Below are 10,168 nucleotides of genomic sequence, written 5' to 3' on the forward strand. Positions count from 1 at the left end.
TTTATTAGTTTAGAAAATATATAAATTCCCCTTTGACATTATGGGGTATTATGTGTAGATCAGTGAAATCTCAATTGAATCCAAGTTTTTATTCAGGCTGTAACACAACAACATGTGGAAAGGGTAAAGGGGTGTGAATACTTTCTGAAGGCACTTTAGGGTAAAGATGAGCATCAATAGAAATGGGAACTGGGAACTGATCTTGTAGCTGGGGGGCTGCTGATCTCTAATCCCAGGTACAAACCACTAACGTTGTGCCCTTGAGCAAGGTACTTGAGCAAAGCACTTGGAGAACAAATATACAATAAAATAACTATTCCTCTATTCTTTTATTCTACACAGTTGTACTGAAACCTGATATAGATCCATCACCTGACGCAGATCCACTATTCTATCTAAATGCAGAAAACTGGTGTGGGCTTCATCATAAGGACTATGAAAAGCGATTAGATAGCTCACAAAAACTGTATTCTATGGTTTCAACATGCTCTTTTTTTCAAAAATTGTGTGCTGGCAAAGTATATTCAATTTGCTAAATGTTATAAATATAGTCTGTTCATGTTAACACTCCAGTACATCAGTCACAATCTATAGCCACAATAGTCACAATTTTAATTCGCTTTTCAGCCAAACATTCTTAAGTAAAACAACCTTATATTTTGGATAGTGCCGGCTCAGGCATAAACGACATCAGCGGTTGCTTAGGGCCACCAGCCACTAGGGGACCCTCAACCAAACATTTTTGAGTTCCATTTTTTTTAGGAACAGTAAAAAGTAGAATACACTAGGTGCCATTTTGAAATTTGGTTGTGCATCTTTTGGAAGCTTTTCTCTTGTTATGTCAGTCACTGACAATCACTCAATTTGCCATATCAGCAACAAACAAACAAAATGGGTAGTTAGTCTAGCCAGCTATCGAAACTTACAGTAATCATAGCTGAATACTGACCGGGCATGCAGGGCACGTGCCCAGGGCTCTGATTTCCAGTGGGGCCCCATTGATTTTGTTAGACATTCTCACTCAAATATCATATTAACATGGCATAAGTCATGGCAAAATGTGTAGAATTGCAGGAAATTAGGTTTAAAACAGCAAGAATGTCTCTCCACCCCATGGTACAATGTGTAAAATTGCAGAAAACTTGCTTTAAAACTGTAACATTTCATCTACGCCTCATGGCAAAATGTATAGGATTGCAGGAAATTTGCTTTCAAAAAAAGTTCTCAGCCATCAAGGGGGAGCAACAAAAAATGTTTTGCTGCAAGGTGGGTGGGGGGGGGGGGGGGGGAGGGCAACCAAATCTTGCTTAGGGCTCCTGATTTGGGGTTAGAATTGGGTATGACAGTTGTACATACCATATACACTATTTTTCTTTAATTGAAAATACCATTTAACAGCAGTTACTTTTGCAGGTTGAACCTTTTATTATTTTAATCTTTCTTACCTTTGACCACAAATGTAACACAATTGCAACCAATTTCTACTCAGATCTTTACATAAGGCAGCCCCTAAAGTGTTAAAATGCCATCAGTGCCATCAGTTGTTAGGCTCTGAGCCTGAAATTTGGGCTGGGGCTTTAACCTCCGCCGGTTGACTGTTGGATCCCTGCCTTTGCAAGACAGTCCCCTCGCCGTCCGCATGCATAGCTCTCCGACCCTCCGCAGCCCTGTCAGAGACTGAGGAGATCCCCTCAAACCCTCCCTCAACCCCTCCCCTATGTGTCATGGGAGTATAGAAGCTGTGAAACAGCTGGCTGGAGGGATGGGTCGGTGAGTGGCAGGCGATGGCCTTGGTGCCTTTAGCGCTGGGGCCCGCCTTTCCGGAGTGGATCCTGCCGTCATTGAAAACTTGCTGCTGGGGAGAGGTTACCTCTTTCCCCCCTCTTCCTCCCTGCACCGCTGGCAAACATGACCCCTCGGAGTTGAGGTATGTGCTCTCCCCGACAGGAGACCATGGCCCAGCCTCGCTCCACACTAAAACTCCATGTCGCTGGAGAAAGGGGAAACAGACATGAGCATAACTGGGGGGAAGCAGAGGGTGGGGAGGGTGGGAGGGAGGGAGGGATGGGGGAATGCAGCTGTGGCTGGGAGTTGAGTTCATCACATAGTTCAAACGCTGTCCAAAGTTGACGCCCCGATCGAGCAAAGGAAAGTTTTTAGAACGTTTGAAGGCTAATATTAATTTGCTTTGAATCCCATTTTGTTGTATTTCTTGGATCACATTCTGAGAATGTAAATAAGAGCATTATCAATTCATTAAAATACCATCACAGTATAACATTTGTAACATTGCAATATTACATTTGATTTTGGAAAAATACTATACATTCCAGGCCATAACTAATACACATGATTTAACACTGAACCCATGGGCTGATCTCACAGACAGATTAATCCTAGTCCTGGATGAAAAAAAAAATGCTTTCAATGGAGATTCTCCATGGAGAATGGTCAGGACTAGGCTTAATCGGTGTCTTGGAAACCTGCCCTATGAGTTTCCAGGAACAAGACTTTATTAAATGTTAGCTGCATAGGATAGAAAGCAGCAAAATGACTCTACTGAGAAATTGTATAAATCTTACCCTTCCTTGGTATGGTTGGTCCTGTAATTTCCTTGAATCATATTGGTGAATAAAAGACATGTGCTCGAGCAACACTTTTGGGCTACCAATAGAGCTCAGCATGGGAACTGTGAACCATAAGCCATGTAGTAAAATGTCACTCACTGCAGGTAAATAGTTACATTTTTCTTGCACAGATCTCCTTTCAGATGCAACTAAGCAACACAAATCTATTTGTTCTAATCCATACACTCCTTCAACCCTAAGTGCCAACCTGACATAGTATCAATGCCTTTATTTGTGTCTAATGCAAGTGAATGTATAAGATAGATGCCTAATTGGATAACACCAAACAGTCATGAACGTGCTTGTGCAAACACACACACAAGACACGCACGCGCGCTCACCGATTCCTGAAGCAGGCACTCTGTTGTTGTTCCTCCCATGTCTGACCAGAGCGTGTGTTTGTTGAATGGCCTGGTAGTCTTGTCTCTGAGTGCTGTCCTTTCTGTAAGGTGCCTGGGTGCTCACATCGTGATACGATGTATTGGGCCACCAGTGACACTGTTATAAGTCTCATGGAGAGAAAATGAATTATCATGGAATGAAATGTAACTAAACTGGAAGTTATTTTATTTATCCGGCATGGAACTAAACTGGTCATTGCAGAATGATTACAATTATGAATAACATTTCATGGAACATACCTGCTCAGCCATTGTACTCTCTGTCTCCATGTGAGAAATGGGTGCATTCATGAACCTGACATTGGTTCTTATGAACTTGGCATTGTACATTTGTGGGGTATTGTGTATTTTAAGCTGATCATATTCCTTGGGATCTCTCTGAGCATATGAATTTACTTTATAGACTTTATCAGGGTCCAATCTGTCAGGTATCTTTTCATCAAATATCCTGTATGTGTTTGAGCTAAAAACAGAGGGAAAGAGTCAATCTACATAAAGTTTGCAAGAACAAATAAACGTCAGCAAATAGGCCAACCTCCAAATCACATTGTTGCAATAGGACATAGCCTAACAGATAGAAACAATTCACATGTAACTGTATAGCATTGGGTTGTAAATAATTGCCTGCCGTAGAAACGTTTATAAACGACAAACACGAATTTAAAATCATTAAAATAGTAATTAAAATACCTCGTGGATTACTTGTAAGTGTGCACATAATGATTATGAAGAACGTTTATTGAATCAATATCTACTCAATCGTTAGTCATATGTCTTCTGAACATCGAATCTAGGCCTTTTACAATCAGAAATACTGTACTTACTGGAAAGACTCGCGGACTTTCTTCTTTCTTGGCAAGCAGATTTCAGCACACTGATACATTTTACTCATGATAAAGTGTGTGAAAGAAATTGTCGTGTGGACTTTGGCAGCGAATTCATTATATCCAGGTTGCTAAGCAACTTAATTATTGCGCAGCGCCAATTCAACTGGCGACACAAGTTGGAACAATGGTCAATGTAACACTAACCTTATATATATATTGTATATATGTTTTGACAGTTAGCAACCTAGGTATAAATCAATACAAGATCTTGAAACTATTTTTGCTAAACCAATGTAAAATAATGTTAACTCTTAGATCATAAGTGACAACTCTTCCACAAATGCCAAATAAGAAATACATAGGATAATACTTTATGGTAAATCGTATAACTTGTTGCCTATAAATTGTGTATGCAGGGCTCCTTTGCGGAAGAGGCCTTGGTCTCAACGGGACTCCTTGTGCAAATAAATGTTAAATAAAAACATATGTATTTTTACAGTAGGCCAACCAACTGAACCAGTTGGCCAACCAACAGGATACATCTGAGTAATAGCCTAGGCCTACTGTATTGGTCCAAGCAGTGTTTCTGTGTTGGGTGGTGCTGAGCGATTAGTGCTTTTTGATTAAAACATAATTTAATGGTTTTCGATCATCTTTTTCAACAAAAGCATTAGGAAATGAAGTGCTAGCAATTCAGTGAACAACTATCCCAAAATGGAAATATCTGACACGAATGACAAGTAAACAAGTAGAGTAGATCTCTCAGTACCTGTTAATAAATGACGTTGACACCGACTAGAATAATTATCCTACAGTGCAGGGTCCTCCTCTCGCACATTGCTTGGTCTGCTACTCCATCGTTGTGGACATAGGTAAGCTTGCTTACATGATGTCATACAGGCTATGTTTTTTTTGAGATAGCTAAATCATCTATTTTATTGACTGTGTGATTAATAGTTAGAATAGTGGTGTGTCACTGTGAAGCTAATATTGCATTAGAGCTGATAATGTTTAGTTTCTACTGAGTAGGCTTGCATTGTGATACATTCATACAACTATCACACCCGTGCATATTATTAAAGGTGATATGATGCAATCTAACTTGATGAGAAGGCCTAAACTACTTCATCCTAATGTAAGCTAAATACATATGATCCAAAACAAATATTAGAATGTAATATAAGATTATATTATAATTAAATAAATGCATATCAAACAGGAATATATATTCAATTCAATTAATACAGCATTGTAATATTATTGATGATTTTCTCTCTCCTTGCAGGGGATTAGACATACAGTATGAACTGCAGTCACCAGCTGCCCAAGCCTCAAAAACAGAAACATGTGGAGACATCAACACTTGTCATTTTTAATGTTAAAATAAGTAATTCCCAAATGAGGGACATCTCAAGGAGATTAACCTCCAACATTCAGAAACTTGTTCAGTAGGAGGGCAAATTTAGTCATGACAGCCACATGGTTGTTTTTTTATACACAGGACAGGAGTTTACAGGTTTTTGTTCCAGCCCTTCACTAACACCTAATTAAAGTAATTGTGGTCTAAATTGAAGACTTGCACACTGTAATCCCCACGGCATAAATCATGTCTGTAATTTAGAATGGGCTTCATAAATTACAATGCCATGACAAACCTGTATGATAAACAATAACATGGGTGAATCTTTTTCTATCTAAATTGCGTTGTTGGCTCCTGAATAATACCCTGGGATCTGGTAATTATCCTGGTGGCTGGGAGGTTCACAACAAGTTCTTTACATCTGCAGTGTCATTGTGGGATGTGCTTCAACCTGGAACAAGCAGAGACAAGGAAGAAGAAATTAACCTCACTGCTAAAATGTCACTGCTGGTTCAAGTTGCTGAACCCACAACTACCTTTATTAATGTGCAATTGGCCAAGGCTTGGCCCTAATATTACCTAGTAACACTAACCCCAATGGTGCAACACAATTTAATAACGGAAAGTGGCAAGAGGCAGTTAGCGAAAGTTAGTTAGGTAAACAGACATTGCATGCAGCTAGCTAGTAAAACAGACTCATCAACAGAATGCACAAATAACCTGGCTGGCTAGCAAGCCGTTTTTCATCAGATGTTGTTCAAATGTCTTAACTCCAAATGAGTCGAGCAGGACTGTTTTCTCCAGCCAAGCCAATGCAATGGAGTGAAACGCATTTAGGTGCCCACTTTAGTCCCTAAAATCAAATGGGGGGGGTGTATGTGCACGATATGTCTTTAGTGCACTAGCAAGTTCACCAATTCATGATATATAAAATTATTGGGTCTTCACAATTGACACATTGCTGAATCTACAATTAGTTAGTTGCGTTGTTAATCTCTATACAGCCGATAAGCAGGATAAGATCGCCTGCTAGCTAGCTATAGCGGCCATGGTGTTAGCTAGCAAGCTAGCTTTGCACCGGGCTGATAAATACCAGTTACTCAACATTTGAATTAAAAAGTCATAGCTATGTGTCACGGATCCCTCTGGAGCTTTCATTGCGCACACCTGCCCTTTGTTCACCATGGTGCTGTCAATTATTGTTCCAATGTCCATTAGTGCGTGTGAGTACCTGTGCTGTGTGTTTTGGGCTTTCGTTCCCTTGTGCATTGCGCATTACTTACATTTCCTGAAGTTATTCCGTATTCTTCTAGAAAATGTAATTTGAGGGACTTCTGTCCGCCATTAAATCAGGAATATACATTTTTTCCCACTGCGTCACAAGGTGTAATGGGATAGCGTCTTCGGTGAAAGATACATGGGATTGGAACATGCCAATTCTGATCTCTTGTTAAACAATCAAAGAGGCTAAATTCACCTGCACAGCTGATCTCAATTGCAACCATTAAAGGTCACATCATTACCACTCCCTAAAAGATGATGTTGGTGTCAAATTGTACCAAAACTTCCTGTTTCCATCACAGCTGCCGTCATTTTTTAAAATAAGGTATGACTTTATTCACATAAAAACCATGGATGGAAACGTGGTTATAGACAAAAGTTCGTAGAATATAAATAAAGTATTTCCTCTACTGTGGCAATTTAGCCAACATGTTGTATGAACGGAAACTAATGCTGGTATAGCCTACTGATTGTTATTATTATTTCCTATTTATGTTATACAAAAGCATTTGCAATGGTAATTTCTTACCTAGATTGTGGGTAAAATAACCATGGACTGTTCATATTTGAAATGTGTAACTACATTAAGTCAATAGCGCTTTTTTTGTGGTCTGGAATCGGACCCACGCTGACACAGTAGGTCTATATCTGCACACAGAAGGCAGTGGCCCTAACCACTAAACGACCACAGACCTTAGGATATGCTACACACTTGTATGTGGTACCCTAGTGGAGATCAATAAAACGATGGCTGTTGATGAGTATGGCTGCATTTCAAATACATTTTTATTGATTTGAATGTTGCAGTAGGCATAGCTTTTGTGTGAGCGAAAGAGAAAATTATTTTGATAGCCATGATCCCAATGAATCGACTACCACCCGTACGGTTGAACGAGAACTGCTCATTTACAGCCACTCACGAGGCTCATTTGAATATCCTGATGAATTAGAAAAATTCTCCATGACTAAAAAGTGGTCAAGTTAAGATCCGACATCTGTATTCTCCAGAGCTGTCTGACGAAATCATTGGACTAGTTCTTCAAAGTAGATTAGGCATACTTTCACAAACTGTCTCTACCCCTCTCGTCATTGTGTACATTCATTTCTCATGCAGTCTGTGTGTATCTAACCTAGCATAGCAGGTGTAAAAGTGTATCCGTCTCTGTCCGAGATGGAAAGAACAGGAGCAATGGATTATGGTCATTGTAGTTAGTTACCAAGTTTCTGCGCTGAACTAGTTCGAATATTTGCTTAATAATGAAAGCTACAACTCCTTTTAGCCCTATAACAGATGCACAATCGAGAGCATCCTGTCGGGCTGTATCACCGCCTGGTACGGCAACTGCTCCGCCCACAACCGTAAGGCTCTCCAGAGGGTAGTGAGGTCTGCACAACGCATCACCGGGGGCAAACTACCTGCCCTCCAGGACACCTACACATTTACATTTACATTTACATTTAAGTCATTTAGCAGACGCTCTTATCCAGAGCGACTTACAAATTGGTGCATTCACCTTATGACATCCAGTGGGACAGTCACTTAACAATAGTGCATCTAAAACTTAGGGGGGGTGGGGTGAGAGGGATTACTTAACCTATCCTAGGTATTCCTTAAAGAGGTGGGGTTTCAGGTGTCTCCGGAAGGTGGTGATTGACTCCGCTGTCCTGGCGTCGTGAGGGAGTTTGTTCCACCATTGGGGGCCAGGGCAGCGAACAGTTTTGACTGGGCTGAGCGGGAGCTGTACTTCCTCAGTGGTAGGGAGGCGAGCAGGCCAGAGGTGGATGAACGCAGTGCCCTTGTTTGGGTGTAGGGCCTGATCAGAGCCTGGAGGTACTGAGGTGCCGTTCCCCTCACAGCTCCGTAGGCAAGCACCATGGTCTTGTAGCGGATGCGAGCTTCAACTGGAAGCCAGTGGAGAGAACGGAGGAGCGGGGTGACGTGAGAGAACTTGGGAAGGTTGAACACCAGACGGGCTGCGGCGTTCTGGATGAGTTGAAGGGGTTTAATGGTAGTTGCAGTAATCCAGACGGGAGATGACAAGTGCCTGGATTAGGACCTGCGCCGCTTCCTGTGTGAGGCACTGCGGATGTTGTAGAGCATGAACCTACAGGAACGGGCCACCGCCTTGATGTTAGTTGAGAACGACAGGGTGTTGTCCAGGATCACGCCAAGGTTCTTGGCGCTCTGGGAGGAGGACACAATGGAGTTGTCAACCTGGCGAGATCATGGAACGGGCAGTCCTTCCCGGGAGGAAGAGCAGCTCCGTCTTGCCGAGGTTCAGCTTGAGGTGGTGATCTGTCATCCACACTGATATGTCTGCCAGACATGCAGAGATGCGATTCGCCACCTGGTCATCAGAAGGGGGAAAGGAGAAGATTAATTGTGTGTCGTCTGCATAGCAATGATAAGAGAGACCATGTGAGGTTATGACAGAGCCAAGTGACTTGGTGTATAGCGAGAATAGGAGAGGGCCAAGAACAGAGCCCTGGGGGACACCAGTGGTGAGAGCGCGTGGTGAGGAGACAGATTCTCGCCACGCCACCTGGTAGGAGCGACCTGTCAGGTAGGACGCCAGCGTGGGCCGCGCCGGAGATGCCCAACTCGGAGAGGGTGGAGAGGAGGATCTGATGGTTCACAGTATCGAAGGCAGCCGATAGATCTAGAAGGATGAGAGCAGAGGAGAGAGAGTTAGCTTTAGCAGTGCGGAGCGCCTCCGTGACACAGAGGAGAGCAGTCTCAGTTGAATGACTAGTCTTGAAACCTGACTGATTTGGATCAAGAAGGTCATTCAGAGAGAGATAGCGGGAGAGCTGGCCAAGGACAGCACGTTCAAGAGTTTTGGAGAGAAAAGAAAGAAGGGATACTGGTCTGTAATTGTACACCACCCGATGTCACAGGAAGGCCATAAAGATCATCAAGGACAACAACCACCCGAACCACTGCCTGTTCACCCCGCTATCATCCAGAAGGCAAGGTCAGTACAGGTGCATCAAGCAGGGACAGAGAGACTGAAAAACAGCTTCTATCTCAAGGCCATCAGACTGTTAAACAGCCACCACTAACATTGAGTGGCTGCTGCCAACACACTGACTCAACTCCAGCCACTTTAATAATGGGAATTGATGTAACATCAATATATCAATATATCACTAGCCACTTTAAACAATGCTACTTAATATAATGTTTACATACCCTACATTATTTATCTCATATGTATACGTATCTACTGTACTCTATATCATATCATCATCATCTATATCATCTACTGCATCTTTATGTAATACATGTATCACTAGCCACTTTGAACTATGCCACTTTGTTTACATACTCATCTCATAAGTATATACTGTACTCGATACCATCTACTGCATCTTGCCTATGCCGCTCTGTACCATCACTCATTCATATATCTTTACGTACATATTCTTTATCCCTTTACACTTGTGTGTATAAGGTAGTAGCTTTGGAATTGTTAGCTAGATTACTCGTTGGTTATTACTGCATTGTCGGAACTAGAAGCACAAGCATTTCGCTACACTCGCATTAACATCTGCTAACCATGTGTATGTGACAAATCAAATTAGATTTGATTTGGTTATTATTGTGTTATTGGTCTGCAAACAATAGCAAGTCCTACTAGTATGGACTGGGTTTAAAGATACAGTCTGGAA

General features: G+C 41.8%; 1 protein-coding gene across 1 annotated transcript; it reads right to left on the reverse strand.

The window, feature by feature from the left end:
- Positions 1-3,961, reverse strand: LOC124003884. The gene is made up of 5 exons (XM_046312517.1): positions 3,853-3,961; positions 3,269-3,491; positions 2,969-3,125; positions 2,583-2,689; positions 1-1,990 (listed from the first exon to the last, which is right to left on the reverse strand). The coding sequence occupies exons 1-5, from the start codon at positions 3,918-3,920 to the stop codon at positions 1,538-1,540; spliced, it is 1,008 nt and encodes a 335-aa protein (XP_046168473.1). The 5' UTR covers positions 3,921-3,961; the 3' UTR covers positions 1-1,537.
- Positions 3,962-10,168: the final 6,207 nt, after the last annotated feature.

The sequence above is a fragment of the Oncorhynchus gorbuscha genome, linkage group LG18, assembly GCF_021184085.1.
Source record: "Oncorhynchus gorbuscha isolate QuinsamMale2020 ecotype Even-year linkage group LG18, OgorEven_v1.0, whole genome shotgun sequence".
Taxonomy (NCBI): Eukaryota; Metazoa; Chordata; class Actinopteri; order Salmoniformes; family Salmonidae; genus Oncorhynchus; species Oncorhynchus gorbuscha.